The sequence below is a fragment of the Pieris brassicae genome, chromosome 8, assembly GCF_905147105.1.
Source record: "Pieris brassicae chromosome 8, ilPieBrab1.1, whole genome shotgun sequence".
Classification (NCBI taxonomy): domain Eukaryota; kingdom Metazoa; phylum Arthropoda; class Insecta; order Lepidoptera; family Pieridae; genus Pieris; species Pieris brassicae.
In genome coordinates this window covers 9,980,268-10,000,000 of record NC_059672.1, presented here as the reverse complement: position 1 = coordinate 10,000,000, position 19,733 = coordinate 9,980,268, and the positions used below count along the sequence as shown (strand labels likewise).

The 19,733-nt window shown below is 31.6% G+C and overlaps 3 protein-coding genes across 5 annotated transcripts in view; 1 reads left to right on the top strand and 2 right to left on the bottom strand.

Annotated features, from left to right (window-relative positions):
• Positions 1-3,365, top strand: part of LOC123712757 (allergen Tha p 1-like) — a 9,074-nt gene extending 5,709 nt beyond the window's left edge. The window contains exons 1-3 of one of the 2 annotated variants that reach the window (XM_045666005.1): positions 618-649; positions 2,051-2,232; positions 3,133-3,365. In XM_045666005.1, the coding sequence (XP_045521961.1) occupies positions 2,052-2,232; positions 3,133-3,329 (378 nt within the window). In that variant the 5' untranslated portion in view covers positions 618-649; position 2,051 and the 3' untranslated portion in view covers positions 3,330-3,365. Of the gene's footprint in view, positions 1-617; positions 650-2,050; positions 2,233-3,132 lie in introns of those variants that run through there. The other variant, XM_045666006.1, reaches the window with a different exon arrangement.
• A 476-nt stretch (positions 3,366-3,841) lies between these two features.
• Positions 3,842-5,216, bottom strand: LOC123712760 (allergen Tha p 1-like). The gene is made up of 2 exons (XM_045666008.1): positions 5,026-5,216; positions 3,842-4,115 (listed from the first exon to the last, which is right to left on the bottom strand). The coding sequence occupies exons 1-2, from the start codon at positions 5,201-5,203 to the stop codon at positions 3,925-3,927; spliced, it is 369 nt and encodes a 122-aa protein (XP_045521964.1). The 5' UTR covers positions 5,204-5,216; the 3' UTR covers positions 3,842-3,924.
• Positions 5,217-5,787: 571 nt separating this feature from the next.
• On the bottom strand, positions 5,788-11,705 carry LOC123712753 (allergen Tha p 1-like). Of its 2 annotated transcripts, none has more exons than XM_045666002.1 (3): positions 11,588-11,705; positions 6,871-7,054; positions 5,788-6,039 (listed from the first exon to the last, which is right to left on the bottom strand). In XM_045666002.1, the coding sequence occupies exons 2-3, from the start codon at positions 7,052-7,054 to the stop codon at positions 5,843-5,845; spliced, it is 381 nt and encodes a 126-aa protein (XP_045521958.1). In that variant the 5' UTR covers positions 11,588-11,705; the 3' UTR covers positions 5,788-5,842. The 2 variants fall into 2 exon arrangements, with proteins under 2 accessions (XP_045521958.1, XP_045521957.1); XM_045666001.1 differs by lacking the exon at positions 11,588-11,705 and adding an exon at positions 7,340-7,433.
• Positions 11,706-19,733: the final 8,028 nt, after the last annotated feature.

The following is a 19,733-nucleotide window of genomic DNA, read 5'->3' as shown; positions in this document are numbered from 1 at the left end:
GAAGTAATAAAGTAAAATGAAATAATTGTATTATTTGTATTCATGTCTTGGATATTCATGATAATGAAAGCCTTTTGTTAAACTTTAGCTCATGTTATTTTATTTAGCCAATTTCTGTAATGTTGCATATAGTAGAACATTTTTCGAAAAAAAGGCCATAAAGAAGTTTCACTTCTTATATGTGTACATTAGTACACGCACAATTTTTCTATTTTTTTTATATTTAAGTTGCATAATGTTAAATAATTATTTAGTAGTTTATGACAACTGCTATTATTTAAATTAATTATTATTTATGAAGGATATTTTTGTAGATATTATTGAGTTATATATATTATTATATATACAGCGATCAAAATAACTAGAACTTTACTATAGAAATCAATCTAGATTATTTTGATGGCGTAAATAATAATTTATGTTAGATGACATTTCCTTAGTACATATTTTTTCGAATGAAATACCAAGAAACCTTGAAGGGTAGACAAATGGCTGACGTAGCGTCTTGATATTTTTTTTCGTGTAATGGGAACAGGTTTCGCTTCACTATTTATTATAAATAGGTTTTGGACTTGTTTGGGATAAGTATTTTGTGCGTTGCATTGAAAAGGATTGGAATCGTTTTTAATTTATAAAGTTAAAATCTAAGGTACGTGGATGGAACTTATGTATTTATTACTTTATTTTTAAGATTGATAAAATTTATAGAAACAACCATTATCATGCAACTTTGAATTCTTTTTGAAAATTCAATAGAAAAATATCGGCCTAAATTACCAGATTTTTTAATAGGTTTAGGCGGGAGTTAAGTTGCTGGAAGTTGTTGTATGCAATGTTCAGATATATGTTAAATTAAACACTTTGTTTGAAGGTCTATAACAACTATTATTTAAAATATAATATAAGCTTATAAAAAATACTAACATAAAATTAGGGGTGGTAGTAGTAGTAGAGGTTTCGACGCTAACAAAAACTAACTGGTTCATAAATATAAGTAACACTTCAATACAAGTGTCGACATATTGTATCTATTGGACATTATCAGAAACGAGAATGTTAAATTACAATTTATGAGTGTGGCAAAAGCCAAAAGGCTCACTTTGGATTCAAGTATGTGATGAGTGCTTACATATATTGGAATCTCGATAGCTCAAGGAAACGGTAAAAAAATCTACTTAATTAACTAGTTTTCAAATTAAACAGAACTTCGACATACATATGTTTTAACTGATGAAATTTCGAAAACATAGGCGCGATTTCTAAATGTATTTTTAGATTTGTAGAGTCAAATTTGAATAACAATTCTACTTAAGTTTTGTAGAGTATATTTTTTACGTACAAGGCAAAAATTATACTTATATATCAGAAGCCCCGAGTCCAATCGTTCATTTGGATTTTATTGCTATTATTTCTTAATTCCAAGTAAGGCGTCATTTTATTTTACTAACTACGACTTACAGAGTCTCCTTTTCGAAATTCTAGTTATATGTATTATCAATATTCCGTAGGGAAATAACATTTTGTTCGAGTTACAAAGTCGAAATAATTCGAGATACCGCGTACTTAGGGGTTCAGCGGGAGGGAATGGTAATTTTTTTTGACTTACTGAGGCTTTCGACTAAACGAGGTTCGAGTTATCGAGATTTTACTGATACATAAACTTAGCTAATGTAAGATTATATAACTCGAATTAAACCAAAATATCTTTAATTATATTATAAACACCATGTATATGTTTTTTAAGATAAGTGTTCATATTTTTATTTCAAATCACTAATTAACGTTATTTTAAATGGTAGTTAAACAATTTAACCTTCTAGAGCTAATTTATACTTACAAGTTTTTTTTTGTATTAAAATCGCGAAATGTGTTATAAGTTTAGAATGCTACCTGGATAAATAAAAATTAACTATTGAAATACATACATACAATACATTCAAAAAAATATTTTTCCCTTGTGTAAATGTTCACTAATATTTTTAAATAATTTAGTTTAACACGGATAGCAGTCGTATAATTGAGAACAGTAGTTAATCATTATTATTTTCAGAATGAAATATATTATTCTACTATGTTTCCTGGCCTGCGTTAATGCCCGACCCGAGACATATAATAATAAATACGATGGTGTTAATTTACGCGACATTTTAAGTAACAGAAGATTACTGGTTCCTTATATACTTTGCACTTTGGAACAAGGACAATGCACACCAGAAGGCAAAGAATTACGGTGTAAGTTTAATTATGAATTCCGACTGGGCGTGCAGTTTTCAATGTTAATGCGCACATAGATAAATCAGGGAATAAAATTGCTAGAAGCAACCAGCATGTCTTAGTCCAATTACAATGTGAAGCTAATAGTCATATAGCGTTGAAGCGTTATTATTTAAAGTGTCGTAGGTTAAGTGACTTATTAAAGTAGAAACTAACCTACGCATGGTTACGAGTCAATTTAAACAAAAATACTTCTCGACAGGCGTCACCTGAACCACGGAGTCGATTGAATGATAATGGTCACTTGCCTCTGACAAAGTATTTTCGTCTAGAGAATTCCCTGTATTTCATCAACAACTTAAGTATAGCAACTTGTTTGTATTCAGTAATTTAATTATTAATAAAAACAATAAAACTGCGTTAATTACGAATTCAAAGATATGAATTACAAAAAAAAAATACAAAACAATTAGTGCTCAGGCTGTATTTCCTGTTATTTCTTATTTTTGTTTGTTTAAACGTCATGATACATTGCCTATACTCTTGAGTTTCTTGATTCAATTAAAGCGCCATTAACCTATAGCTTCGTGTTTAGCATTGGGTTCAGAATCTCTATTGGAAGTTGTAGAGTAACAGGCCTGATAAAAAAAAATCGGTTCGGTTGGCCTTAGAAGTCCAACTTCATTCCATCCAATAACCATTTAAATTAACCTTAATTTATTACTAAAATATCCATATACACATTTGAGAGGATTAAACGCTCAGTGTTGAGAGTCAAAATAACTTCTGATGGATATGTCGTAGCCAGCATTGATCATTTTATATGATAATTTTATACACAAATAAGTAAAATTACGCCAATTGGCATTTAATAATTTTAAGATTCAGCCACGACAGTTTCATAATGCATTTTTCCAGCTCACATCAAAGAAGCATTAGAGAATGATTGCGGTAAATGTACTGAACCTCAGAAGAAGGGTACTCAACTTGTAATCACGCATCTTGTCCAACACGAAGACGAATTTTGGAAGCAATTGGTTGCCAAGTACGATCCCAGCAAAAATTATGTGACGAAATATGAGAAACAATTGAAGTCTATTAAATCCAGAGCTTAACTTTATATAAATGTATTAAACTGTGTATTTTATTACCTGAATCTTTCTTTTTTATTCCTTTAAAACCTATTTAAACAATATATTTCGTTATTATACAGCTAACAAAAGTTATATAACGTAATTGTACTAACAATATAGCCAATTATTGAATACATCATATATACAAAACGACTCACACATTTACTCAAGGAAATATCAATAAAAATATTAAATACATTTTACTAAGTGATACCTAATTCGGCTATGATGGTGTGAAAGTGAGCTATGTACGTGACGGTGTGTATATGGGGTGTGCTCATAATGCAGGTGATATAGCGTTATGGATATTCTTAATACTGCTTTAAGCATATTCCACGACAGATTAAACATGTCAAGGCTTAAATATTGGTCGTTGTAAGTCTTGTTTACAATCTAGTTAAACATTAAGTTAAGCAGACTTAAAACCACTGTACTAATGACGTGGATTAAAACGTCATTTGTTTCTTAGACGGTTCGTTTTTTAGAAGAATAGAGATATTTGTGAATGTTTATTGGTTTAATATTCACATCAGCAGATACATACTTAGTTATGCTAATATTAAAGTGATCGTTTCATTCAATAATCATCAGAGGCCAAAAATGATTCGTATGTTTCTTTATATTCATTTTTAGGGTCGTATTTCTTTACGATGTCTTTGAAATAATTGTCATAGTTCTCACGAAGATATCGGACGACTTTTCTTGCTCCTCTCCTCTGATTTTCTGTACATTTTGTGCAGCCTGTCTGCATACCATCTTTGACGTGCTCTGAAAAAATTGCAATCAATTAGATTTCCTATTATTATCATTATACGAAAAATATTATTAAATTATCATTAGACAGCTGAAGTTCACTGTTCGTTATTTCGAGTGGAAAATAATCATGTGGTAATCATTAAAGTGTCACAAGATTAAAAATTAAACAGGTTTACACGCAAGCATCTTCGCTCGCAATTTGTGGACGGTCAACTTTTCAATTATAATCGTTATATTAAAGTCAATTTACACAACACCGTTATTAATTATTATTACTTAAATCTTCCTCAAGGATAGCATATCCATTAGAAAGACCGTACAAAAATCGTTAAGTAGTTTATTTATTTTAATTATTAACACTTCGTTGCATGTACAGAAATATAAGACAATTGAGGTAATTAAATAAAAAGGAGGGCAACTGGCGGCCTTATCGCTTTCGAGCGATCTCTTCCAGGCAACCACTGTGAAAAATGAGATAAGCAAGAAGTGTAAAAGTATATATGACATATAGTTATTTAGATAAAACTAAAGAAACATAATATGTTAACGGTGAACAGGACAATAATAAAAATAAAGGACATATGAATCATGGTTATTTCAGATCGGTTGGTACAAAATTTAGTGATTGCTGTAGCCTGGTAATGCTTCTATAGTAGAGATTTATAGGAAGATAGAGAAGGATCCAAGCGAATAGGGACGGGAAGTGAATTCCATGGCATCACTGCAGAGACCTTAAAGGATTCGCCAAGAAAGGAGGAGTTCTGAGATGGGATTGAGATGACTGTACAACAATTTTAAATTAATCAATATATCACTATTACGGAAAGCAGAGAAGTGGAAGATCAAGGGATTACAATTCTTAGTCTAAAGCTGGAACTTATTTAATTAACAATTAAGAGTACAGTTTTAAGACTAATCTAACCCTTTAGTGCGTTTCCCTCTGGCGTACACCTCCCTTGGTCCAATAGGCATTTGACATACGAAACAACGAGACGTTTATTTTGCAAAATTTCACTTACATTTATATTGTCATATCTATCTGTATATTGTTCGGCATATACAATACCTACGACAGCAAACAAAACAATAATAAACTTCATTATTTACGATTGTAAAAACAATGGTCGCTGCGCATGTTGACTTCATTTATATATTTTCTGTAACAATCGCTAAAGATTGTTTTTAATAGGTGTAATTGTTGTTTCAATAGATAATTGCATTAATAAATAATAACCATAAGTATGATTCAATCGGAAATTTTACATAGATTATTGAATAATCTCTCTGATCACATTTTCTGGTTGTTATTTGTCTATTATAAACAATGTAAATGTACGCCTTTTAGTGATTTATTTTTTTAGCTTTAAAAGTTTATTATTAGTCTCAAATTTATGTTGATTACCTTTATATTATTGTATACATGGCTATTAGACGAAATGTCGAAGACGGAGATATTCTTAAATTTTTGAGTAAAAAAAGATGCATATCCAATGATCGAAGAACGCTTTGCTAAACACACAGATATATATAGTATAAAATTAACATTAAAAATCCGTCTTATATATATATATATATATATAACTATATATATATAAATAAATATTGCTTCCTTAAGAATACTCAAAGAAATATGATTTATATATAATTTTAAATGAGTTCGGAATATTAAACTAAAACCAGCAAATGCAAATCCAACCATTTATTTTGAAAAATAAAACAAAATCGGGTCAAGTAATCTTTTAAACGGTTAAGCCGGCAGACTTCGCGCGTTCCTCGTACTTCTTCCTGTATTTCCCTTCAGCATCGTATTTGGCACAGAGCTCTTCCCAAATCTCCTTCTCCTTGTTGATGAGGTGCTCAATTATGGTGTACGTTCCTTTCTCTTGAGCCTCAGTGCATTTGGAACACCCTGTTTCGAGCGCGTCTTGGATGTGGTCTGTAAGGTAATTCGATAGAATTACATGGTGTGCAAGTGTAATTACTAGGTATATTTAGAATTTTCCGAGTCTTAATAGGTTTAATTCTATCGTTGGTAAAGTTATATCTTTGATATAAGGAAACATTCTTAAATATTTATAAAATTTCCTAAAACTTTTTTTATATTTACTCGAAAATAAAATATAATTTTATAAGAGAACAGAGCCGCAGAGTCTTTCCCCCAACTTTGATATCGTCCCCTTTGGAGTAGAGACTCTTGGGTGGAGGGATTAAAGTGCACAGTCACTAATTAAATATTAAAGTTGGCGCCTGATAGATAGTACCAGTTATCCCAGACCTGGTGTTTTCCCCGCTCAACTAATAAGTATCACAATACAGCGAGGAAATGCTGCCAGTGTGAAAGGTACAACAGTACCAAACTATTAAATTTGTTTAAAATTTCTATTAATATTATTATTACTATTTAGCTTAATGGTTAACACTGTATATTTGTGTGTTAGAAATAAATTTACTATGTTAATTTTATAAGACGGATCAGAACTAAAAAATAATTTATGTTCAAAGCATGTGGCCATGCTTGATGTAAAATTTTAATGATGAACTACGTTTTAACCCACCAATTGTTTAATTTGCAAGACATTTCAGCTTTCGAGAAATTGACAAATAAATTTTATCTTCTTTTCGCCTATTCGAGTTACAATATAACTTCGAATTAGCTAAATAAATCTTTGCTCATTCAACTTTTGGAAGAACAATTTAATTTGGCGTAAGATACAATGACTATCAATTTTAAGGCGTTTATCAATTATTATGAATATCTAAATCCTACCTCTCAATTCCTTTCCTTCAGGGCTGCACTTTCCTTTATCCAAGAGACAGTTGATATAAGCGTGGAACAACCGACCATTCTCCAAAATTTCTTGCAAGTTGATGTTGTCATATTTATCGGTGTACTTCTCCGCGAATACCGCGACCAAAACACAGCAACAGAACACAACTAGTTTACCAGCCATCTGAAACATAATATGACTTAACCTCAATAAGCACGAACCAGATCGGGATCTAAATGTAAAATTCGAAACAACGCTATACGACTTCAAATTCTGACACAGAGGGTAAGACAGGCCAGTTTCTCCGTGATCATAACCAACGCCGATTTCGTAAAGGAAATTTAAGGATTGAGAATCTTAACGTTCCTAATCTTGCTCGGAACTAGGTTTACACTGTTCTTGACCAATACTAATGATTCCTTATTTGACTTTTAAATTAATTTTAACACTTTAAACTGTTGAACCCACCGTCTCAATCTCGATCTCGGTAACTTATGCCTCTCAATGTAATGACAGAGTTTATATAGTGGTTACATCTAATTTACTGCTCGCGAGATCGTTAGCTGTGAACCATTTGATGCATAAAAACTCGCGTACATGGTGTTCAGAAAAAAGAAGTTTAAGATTTTGATATTAAAGGCAAATAAGAGTTATCAGTGGAATGTTGGTGGATTACCAAGTAGCTTAGTAGATTAGACAATACCTTTTCTCTAAACAAAGGTTATTAAGAAGACTTTATGTATTCACAGTTTATGATGATGTATGAAAATATTTTTGTAAATTTCATATTTTTTAGGTCAAACGGACCTGATGTTAATGCCGCTGATGGGCTCTCGATGCCAGAGGGTTCGCGAATTCGTTGTCGGCCCTGTAAGAATTGGTACGTTTTTTATTGAAAGCCCCTAAGTCGAGAGCATAATAAGCAATATATGTATATCGGATACCCCTTTTAATTGGCTAAAGGTTTTTATTTAAATATTTATTAGACATTATGGTGCCTAAAATCGATTCTTCCAAACAACCAAATGTTACTTATATATTTTTTTATTTATAGTAACCATATCACTACAAACAAAAGCCTACCTGGAAACGAGAGACTAATAACGAGCTACAATCACAAAATAGTATTACAAACATAGATTTATTATATATGTATTGCGAAAATTTTCATAGAAAACAGTAGCGATAAACGAATCGTAAACTCAAACAAAGAGCATAAAAACGAACGTTATTTCAAAATGTCGTGAGTGAAGGAAAAGTGAATGACACAAACTGTGAAAAGTGAATGAGTGTCTCTGTTGTGTCAATCTTCAATTAAAACAACAGTGGTACAAATCGGTGGACTGAAAAGTTCGTAGGCTGACACATAGATGGCGCTTCGAGTGTTAAATGATTATGATTTTAGTTAGCCCCAACCTTCAAACCTCAGATAATGCTCGCTGGACAGATATTTTGAAGAGGTAATCGCAAATAAAAATATTTTTCAGCCCACCTGTTGTGTATAAGGATAAAATTCTACAAGTACTAGAGTAAATCATCAATATAAGGACTCTGTAATAATATTAGTACAAGAACACAGTCGTAATAGTGTTTACATGTGAATTGTCAATATATATTGTCATATATATTTTAATTAATAACTAGAAGTATGGGTAATTGACTGATTTTCAAAGAATTCAAACCGCAATTATAACAAGTTCTGTAGAATTATGTAAATTTCATATAATTGTCATCTGATCTATATGTTAAATTTAATTGTATATATATATATTTGCAATAGATTCAAGTTGAAGGTTATTTTGTAATCGACTTACGGTTTGACAAATAGTTTTTAATAGTCCTGGCTTCTGGATGCATTAGAAACAGGCTCAATGATATGTTGTGCCCATTGAGGCATCACGGCTGCTAACTACAAGGAACTGCAAAAGAGTAGCTGCAATTGGCGAACAAGGTCTCCAGTAATGGATTACATACAATTATTATTTTAATCAACATACTAGAAATATTGTCGTACTTGAATTCGCTTATGCGGTGATATTCGTTATTTCGATTACGTATTTTCGTGTTGTTCCAACGGGAATGTAAGTGCGTGCTCCTATTTCACAATGGCTCCTGCTGATAGAGGACAAATCTTTGTTTTTAATTTATTTTATTATTATTAATTACTTTAGATGTCATGTGGAACATAGTGTAATGGTTGCAGCTCCTTACAAACGTTGTGTAAAACAAATAAAACTTGGCGATTATTAAGGGTGGCGGTGAGTTTATTGCTAGTTCTTCTCTTCCGTGGTACGCCCTTGATTCGAGAACTGGCAGTAAATGTAACATTAGATGATTTTTATATACTATTTCTGTTTTTGACGTTCATAAGTGTACATTGTGTTACCTATATCAATAAATTATTTCTTCATATAGGTAACACATTTTTTTTTTTGTAAACACAATTATTAGACCTGTTCCGGCTTGGTTTGGGATATATCATCAAATAGCTTAAACAAATTCATGCTTCCATGAAAATTTCACAACAATTTATAAATTTAGCAAACAAAATGTAAAACATAGGTGTAAATAACTAAAATATGAAACATCCTATATACTATAATATTATTTAAAATGCATAAAAAGCAGACCTTTGTTTAAACCTCATATTTATATCTTTTGCAATATAATGAGGTTTTTTGGAAAATATTCTGAGTATAATTAAAGGAAATAGGAAATCTCCAAGGTGTGTTACTTATGATGTCTAGAATTACACTTACAATAGTGCTAATTAAACAAAAATACACGCTTATCGGACTAAAACAATTTTATATTATTTTTTTTATAATTTAACAAATATATAAAGGTAAAGTTCTTCGTTCTATATAATTCAACGTCGCGCGTAAATTGAAAAAAAAAATTATAGTGTTCGAAAAGAAAAAAAGTTTCAATATAATTGTGATTCGCAATTTCTGTGCTTGCCAACGCGAAATCTAAAGTGTTTTGTATGTGAAAGGGGTTCGCGAAACCAGGATGGCGGTGACCTATTCCATTTTTATTTACTGTTTAATTTTATTTCGATCTTCTTATCGTGTTATTATTGTGAATCTCCCCTACAAATAAAAGAAAACTTCCATGTTAACATTGTTATTAACATTATGTGATTACAAAAAAATAATTATTCATGAATGCACTGATTGAATCAGCTTTTAAGTGTGTTACTATGTAATGAAACCTGTTAGTACTTAGCCGTTTTTCTGATGAATAATATAATCCATGGTTTGGAATATATGGTAGAGAAATCATAGACTTACATACGCATACACTTTAAGTTGACCAATACAAAGTTACTACGACTAAATACGCCTAATGTAAATACTTAATAATAATTTTTAATGAATCGTTTATAACAAATTTCTAGAAATCCCATACAGATATTGCGACTGAAGTCAGCCTCTAAAGACAAAAAGATTTATATCTTTTACAAACATTTCTTATCTTTCATTTACATTCACAAAGGTCAGCAACCGTGGAGACTTTTGTTTATATTTCGAAGTTAAATTTGTAGGTAAGTTTCATAGTGATATTCTGAGTTATTTTTTAATATGTACCAATGAATAACTATGTATGAAAAGGTTTTCAATAATAAATTTATATGAACTATACACATGTACGTTGTTTATCTCGACCATGTGCTTCCGGATATAACGACGATATTAGAGTGGTCCCCTCATCGTCGTTATACTCGTAATCCACTGATAACATAATTTGTAATTTACTTATTGAAATAGTTATTGATTATTTGGCAACTTTTTACTTCAATGCAAATAATTCTTTAAATATGAAGACACACTTTCTTTTTCCTTTTTTGTCTGTATTGGCGTAATTATAATGACAAGACCATCGTACGTGACCATCCAACAAAGAAGTTTCTAAACTAACATACGGTGAACCTATTGTCTACTTTATAATTTTGAATATTGACTCGGAACAAACAACCTTATAATATTTCCTAAATTTGTTTAGCTCAGATAAGTCACAAGTTCACCTACGATAAATAGATATTTTCCTTTGAAGTTGCATTTTCAGAGACCTCTGTCATTGCAACTTAATCACTGAGGCAGTAACAACCACTTACAACGGTGTTAGTATTCTTCCGTTATCTGTGTGTTTGGAATGTATTTATAGTAATAAGTATTTTTTTATCTTTTTATTGGAAAATGAATCAGTTTGTAATCTTTTAATAATTTAGAAAGTTAATTATCAAGATATAATAATACAAAACAATATTAATAACAAATTTTCAAATTAGTATTCCACGGTCCGTTTCAAAAGACATTTTGCGAACTAGCGAATTGAGAAACTAACTCCCGGTGGGATCTTCCCTTCTAACTATTTAAAGAAAGATCATACTCCCCACTCAAAGGCTGGCAATGCACCCACTAAAATCGGCTGAATTACTGCCCTTTTTGTGCATCCCGTAGGTAGGTTTGTTCCCTATGCTATAAAACGATCTCGTTAGTTTTAGCCAGCCTTAACGTATTATTGTTACTAATCCTACTGAAAGTAGGTTTTTATATGGCTCTGAAGACGTAGAATGATTTATAATACATATACAATATGTTAAATATTCTTTAACTACATAGTAATAATAATAATAATTAAAAATTAAAATAGATTAAAACCAATTTAAGTTTATCTTAAGTTTGGTCCCTATGTACCTACCCTGTAACCTACCTTTAACGCTGGTAGACTTTCCTCGCTGTAAAGCGATTCTTATTCGTTGAGCGAGAAAAGCACCAGCTCTGGGGTCACTAATACTATCTACCTTTACTAAATATTTTATAAACACTATTAATATCTTTAAACTCGTATTATTTTGTTACATAGAACCATTTTGATTGAACACATATTGAATGACTGTCGTCTGTTTCTTTGTAATTTATACGGTATAGACAAAGGTTTTCAAATTTGGAACACTCCTTATTTAATTGTTAATAGGATTATTAATATGATATAAATATAGTCAACGTAAATTTTAGTAATTCAAATAAATACACTCCGAACTCATTTGACCGTATGTTTAATTGTTTAAAAAATTACGCATGAGTTGCATTTAGTTTTCATCGTGACGGGCTCTATTTTATTTATTAAGGCAACTTGAAATTACAAAAACATATTCTTAATTATCAAATATCCATGACATTATACAGTTATTCATTATAAAACCAGACAAACAACCAAATATATAAATATAAAAGAACACTGATAATTTTAATCATGTAACTAAACATAACAAACAAATAAACAGTATTTACAATTCTTAACATAATTTCAATTTATAGTTAGATAGAGCTGGCAGCATTCCCTCGCCTACCAGGCATACTTTCTACCAGGCGCCAACTCATCTCTTTATTTAGTGACACCACGGCCTAACAATACTCCAAAATTGGAGTTGGGGAAAGACTGTTATATTTGGGCCGTTTTTTAATTTTCCTCATGCTTTGCGACCGCCCCAGCTTTTTTGCTCGTCCGAGGTACGTGAAGGTTACTTACTTCAAACCCACAGCGGCACTTATGAGGAGTGCATATGGGCACTCCTAACCAGAGGCTGGTGGCAATGATTCAGGGTTCAAAAGGGTGCCAGTGTTTGGCGACGGATAAGCATTAAGCCAATGACTGGCTTCCCTTGACCCCACAGCCACCATCCTAGCGTGGTCTGTTACTGAAGTGTGACCTAATGAGTTTTGGAATTCAAATTTGCAAAGAGAATCATCCCAGCTCCTTTGAAAGTCGAAATAAATTGTTTTGTTTATTATTAATGACACTAACATCAATTAATAATTGAAAAAAAAATATTGTAAACAAATATGTCACTTAGTTTTAAGAACCCATAAATATCTTAAGTAACAGTTTTTTTTGTAGTCCACGTTAAATTTTTTTGTACGTCCAACAACTGCCATTGAACTTACACACTCTTTCGGAGGGTTTTCTACTAATGCCTCTTGTACCTGACACGCAGTGAACTATTTGGGTCTATATGCCGGTTTCCTAACGAGCTTTTCTTTCACCACACAAGCGAGTGTTAAGTGGGCACATATCAAGAAAAGACCTTTGGTGCATCGGGCATCGAGTCTGCGATGTCAGGGAAATCGCACGCACAAGCCACACAACCAACACAACTCACCAAGTAACTCTGCATTTCTTATCCATGGATTACTAATAATCCATACACTGTTTAATGCATTGTACTATTGTTAACACAATCAGACAATATAATTAACAGTTCCCTACGAAGAATAAATGCGTGAGGACAATCTAATACGCCAATCGACCTTCGCGGCTGGATTGACCAAGACTGTCTGGTTAGAGAGGTCAACTGACTTGTTTACCTACTATTATTATTACTTCTTCGTAAACTAAATATTTTTAAAGTACTATGTAAGAAAAGGTCGCTCCGAAAATACGTAATGATAACAAATTATGGTATATAGCATTTGACATAAAAATGTAAATAGTGGATATAAAAAACTAATCTTTTATGAATCCATTTACATACTATTTGTGGCTACTACGAAGGTAAAATAGAATGATGTAACACGAAATAAATTTAAAAAGCTTGGTACATGTGGCAGTGTATCTGTAATGCTGGCAGAATTGATACGAATTGTTGTAACTCGCAACGCATCGCACTGGAAATACCTCTGGCTGTTAGAGTGTACCCTCATGGGTGGTATCACTTAACATCTGAGCCTTCTGTTGCCCCTTGTTGCCCGATTCTATAAAAAAATCTCGAACGCTCTGTGTTTTATAAGACATCATGATTACAGTAATAATTGATTTATTTATAATTAACATACAACAATTATTACGTATTAAAAAGATGTTTTTTTTAAAATTCATATTTACATTTATTTCGTATTTACAAGGTTTCATATATATAAATACGCCATTAAGTTCATAAAATCAATATTTATATAAAATTATATTTACATTATACATTAACGTGGTAAAAACCAGCATCCATGATAGAACCGTCATTATACAAGACATTACTCTTTATCCTAACATTCTTCAGCGGATGTAATCAATGACAATTCTTCTGTTTTTATCCTAAATATATTTTTGGTATTATCTTGTTCTTATCAGACATGCACCGTATTCACTGTATTATACGGTATAACCCACGTTAGGATATGTACTGGAATATGCAGAGTGCTCGAGTACTTCACACTCAATAAATTAATATGACCAAAAGTTTTCTCTTTTCGTGAAATTGTATTCACGCTGTGATGAAGATCAGTTTCGTTAAAACCGTGCAATTAGACTTAGTGGTTGAGCTACAAAAGTTAACTTATTTTCTGACGTTCATAAGTGTACTTGTTTACGTTACACTGATAATAGATGACGTTATTGGCAGTGTCTATCTATAGACATAAGTTATGTGACTATTATTATTTAAATATTTAGTCAGAGATATATTTCACATTTTTTTGTAAAATTATAGTGTGTCTTGAAGAAAGAAGAATTATCTATCTGTGTTGTATAAACAGATCCTTTATTAGACTTTATTTATTTAATTATCAACATGAATAATTGAATTTTGATTATTGTATTATAATTTTTTAATAAATGCCTACAACCTTTTTAGATCTGCGTCTCAGATGTCTGTATACGTTTCATTTGTGAATAACAGGCTAGTAGGGATCTTTACGATATTGGATGACATAGAAAGAAGATCAAACAATGACGACCACAGGGACGAGAGTCGCACGCTGAAGTCACAAGGCCAACACTGTATTATAGTTTTGTTTTTGTTGCAAAACAAGCTATTGTCTCTTGTTTGCGCAAGAATAAACGAGAATTTCTGACACTTAGTCCACTGCGTTTTCGTTAATCATAGACGTAAGGATTAGAGTCATAAGTCATGATCATAATTGTAGGTGATTGATAGTGTTTTGATTTTTTGCTGCCATTGTCTAACGTCAGGGTCGACTCTTTAAATATATTAATTATATAAATGATACATTGTTTTCGGAAGTCAGACGCAACAATGGCTTTTACAATTTTTATTTATGGTAGGGTTAAAGATGTTTTAAAACTCAAAGTTGGATTTACTGATTTCTTATCTGCCATAATATATTTATATTATTAAAATGCCATAGTATATGTTTCTACTAAAGCTACTGATGAACTAAAATATAATCTAAAGCTCAAATGGAGGTAGAGCAAGACTGTCTGACGATCGATGGACCATAAGGGCGGTCCGGTGGGTAGCCCTATTGGAAAACGAAACAGAGACAAGCATTTTGCTCACGAGATGGACGGATGACATTACTAAAACGGCTGGCCAAAGCTGGATGCAACTCACCCAAGACAGAGATACCTAGAGATCCTTCGAGGAGGGCTTCCTGCGGATGGGTTCTTGCAAAGTAATTAGTAAATAGATATACAACTTATTATAGACTAAAAATTGTTATAGGATTAAGTTAACTTCGTCTTTTTCCAAGAAATAAAAACGCTTTTTCAAGAGAAACTTCTTAATCGGCGTTGGAAAAAAAATTACCGTCACATTTTTCCGTCACGTGCCACCTTTTTCTTGTCCCTTACACGGTTGATTCAAAGAGATTCGAAGCCATTAATAACAAAAATACATAATAACGATAACGATAACAATTATAGTAATAACTCTATTACAATTAATGAAATTCTGTAATAATCTTAGAAGCAATAATGTAAAATGAAATAATTGTATTATTTGTATTCATGTCAATGTTAATAAAAGCCCTTTGTTAAACTTTATCTAATTTAACTTTGTTTAACCAATTTCTGTAAAGTTGCATATAGTAGATAATTTTTCGAAAAATAAGGTCATAAAGAAGTTTCACTTCTTACGTGTGTACACGCTAGTACACGCACACATTTTTTTTATTTTTTTTTTATGTGCCTCATAATTTTTATTAAAAAAATATTTAAATATTCTATACCACTAGTTATGAATCCGAACATTAGTTTAATTAAATTCGTATTTATATATATTCGTACTCGTTTAGTTTTGCCTACGCTGATAAATTGTAATATAACAATGTCGTTTCCCATAATGTCCAATAGGTCGACTACACTTATATTCTTCAGCGTAACACTCACTTCAAGTGTTACTTAGATTTAAGAACCCTAAGTTTAATTAGGTTTTTATAGCGTCGCAACCCCACTACCCCTAATTTAATGTAAGTAATGAGCTCACATCTTAAACGACTAAAGCCATAAAATAGTTTTATTTATTTGGAAATACCTAAAACAGCCACCTAATTTATCCCTGAATAATATAATAATTTATATGTGGAAAAATTAGTAGTATTAATTGTTTTATCGAAAAATAGCGGATCCGACAGACGTTGTCCTGTCTTAACTATGAATATTAATTTCGAGCTAAAAAACATTTCAAACTTACCAAAACTCCATATTAAATTGAACTTTTAATATTAGGCGTGATAGCTCTGAACTAACGAACCAAAAAAGTTTGAATGGAATGAAAAAAATTGCTATCGTAAAAAAAGTCATGATTATTTTATATGGTGATTAAGTATTCTTAAATTTTCTAATTTTCCGAACAATTTTCTTATTTTTTTTCTTTCATAACCTTCTCCCGACAATAAATAACAGAACAAAAAAAGAATTTGCAAAATCGGTCGAGTCGATCACGCGTGATGTCGTGACCAAGGGAAATAGGGATTCATTTTTATATAGATGTATAAAATCTAAGCCAAGATTTTCTATAAACCTTTAAGTGACCTTATATAAACGAGCTTCACCTTAATTAGTATTGAGTCATTATTTGAATAATTTCCTAGGTCCTAAGGTCCAAGAGCAGTAATTATTATTAAGTACTTCATAGATAAGTATGAAAAACCAATTACGCACTTTTCAAAGGTCTATATTAATATAACCTTTTAGGTAAGGTAGGTCTGGGCCTCCGATTTCTGTATGATAATTTCTATAGGCAAGTAATCGACCTTCTGTCACAAACACCGTCTTATTTTTGGATCTAAGTGGCCAGTTTCCTCGAGATGTATTCCTTTACCGTACGAACGAGTGTTTAATTCGCCGATACAATAGGTGCACAACCGGGGTTCAAAGATATGATCTTAGGTATGAGTCACATGTTGAAACCATGAGATCAGCTATCGATTTCAACAACGTAAGGTTTTACCTGCTCTGCCCGTTAAATGGCAAGGTAAGCATTAGACAGAAATACACAAATGAGAACTTAAGTTAAAACAAACGAAAACGCTTTAAATGTAATAATTTTGTACTGCCAAATAAGTGTTTGGGCGGGCCACTCTTATCACTTAGAGGTATGAAAAATAGTTGATCTATGCTCTGTCAATGTCCAATACATAAGGAAAGAACATCGTCATTCTCATATAACAAACATTGTGTACACATACTCCAAACTGTATCAGTGACGCATTATGTTTCTGACAGGCGCTTTGCATTCTAAAAGTATTATATCTTATGCTATGGGATTTTGCATGTTTGTTAACTATATTTCGTGATGTTTTAAGTAAGCGAAGTAATATAATAATATCATGGATGGAATATTCTAAATGTCCTATTATTAATAATATAAAATAAAAAAAAACCAGTTCACAATTGTTGGACTCAACCAATTCTTGTTACGTTAGGATTTTTCCAAAGCGTATAAATATTAAAATAAGTAGAATAACTGGTAACGCAGTGGAATTAATTATTGTCATAAATTACATATTGACAAAGGAAATATACTTTTGCAAGAATAATATATTAATATCAGAAAAAAGGTAGCTTTTTATTAGGGATGAATGCGATACCGATGCCGATATAAACCCACTTTGGGTTTGCCGATTTATCGCGATATTTTATTTGTCAACACAACGATACTTTTCCAATTTCGCGTTTTAATGAGTAATGTAAACGTGCATCTTGTTTAATCTAGTTCGTTGCAAACGAGATACGGACTATCCATGCTCGGGGAAATCCCGCGTTTTATTCAGTTTGTTGTCTCTCTCACCCGCTTTGTCCCTGCGTATTCCATTTCGCGCGTAGTAAGTTCTCGATACCAAATTAAATAAAATACAGAATTACAAAAATCTTATCAATGTTAATTTTTAATTATTAACAGTTATTTAGTTTATTTTCATTTAATTATTACTCTAAATTCTTAGGTTTAATTACTTAACCTTATTCAAAGTTTGGTAGAAATTAAAAACTTTAACCAAACTTAAGACTATATTTTACCTTAATTTAATTTTAATTCACTCAGTGTTGATATCGGTATCGGCGATACTTTGATAATAGTATCGCCATCGGCATCGTATCGGCAAAAATGCGTATCCTAAGCATGTATGCATGCCTACTTTTTATACATGTTTTAATTGCTTTTGGATAAACTTACGAGTCCAAAAATAAGCGACCAAATCGCTAGAAAGCGATTTATTCCATACAACCAAGGCGCTTAAAGTTTGGATTACCAGATAAAATTACAGTGGGAATCAGGGAACCAGCGACTTATAGGTATATGACAATAATCGCTATTACATTCTTCTTTCTAATAAATAGGACATGTTTCTATGGGTTACATCCAGAACTAAAAAGTGATGATATACATAGCAGAATTATTTATATATGGTACTGAGCTGTGGAGTAACATAAAAATGTTAAAAAATCTATTACAACATAATTCACACGAGTTTTCCGTTAGATTTTCTTCCGCTGGCTATTGTCTATTAAATTTATGAATTAATAATGATGTCTAGTGAATAACGCAATTTTAATTGTAAGCAATGAAGCAAGTATAAATGTCCTTAGGTAGCCGTGAGATCTTCACAGTTGTGTCTAGAAACCTAGAGACTGCAAAGGGACCTATCTAATTTTGTAAGTAAACAATTTTATTATCTTGCACTATTCTTAATACAGTAAGTTTTGTATTTAATACAATTAGAAAATCAAGAGACAAGAGGTAAAGTTTAAAATAACATGCCACGATCGGCTAAATAAGAGTTTATTTAAAAATCGTGATTTATTATTTCTATATTATTATTATGTGTTAATAATTCAATGCAGTAATTCACAAATTTTTTTTCGAAAAGAAGTCCGTAATTTTCTTGTTGAGAGTGTTTTAGTCGATCATTGTCCAAACATTAAAAATAGGCAAACGACGTTGCGTGATAAACACCTGAAATTATAGAGAGTTTCTACTCTCCCGGACATCAAATTATCGCATGTTGGCAAGCAAGATACTATTTCTTCAACTTTATGAGGTGCCTTCAAATTACCGAGGGGACGAATTAACATCGATTTTATTAAACTTTTCAAGGGACCGGTTTTTTTTAACGAGCGTCACCTTATCGAGTGTTGACTGTAATTGTCGCGAAAATAGATCAAAGTAGACAATTCTTAGGCAACGCATTTTCATAAAGTAATTTTGTATCATAATTTTAAAGAAACTTTTTGTCTAATTTTTTTTACGTGATGAAAAGAGACAGACCACAAAATATCAAATGGTTAGTACAAAGAGAATGGGAGATGCCCTCAGCTCCAACCTTACTAAAAACCTTTAAATATATCAGTTGTCAGAAAGCATACCGTTATAAGACTTATTTCTCGGACACTTTACGGATGACATTTTAAGGTTTTACGGAGAGTATATACGCCCTTCACGATCCAAATTTTAGTTACTTCATATAAACTAAAAGCTGGGCTAAATATATACTTGCTTAATTTATATCTCGTATGGAATTTTTTAAGTAGTATGTGCTATCAATTATGATAGGCAGTGGTTTAATAATTATTTATAAAAAATAAGTCAATGGCGCTACAACTTTTACTTAGGTCTGGGTCTCAG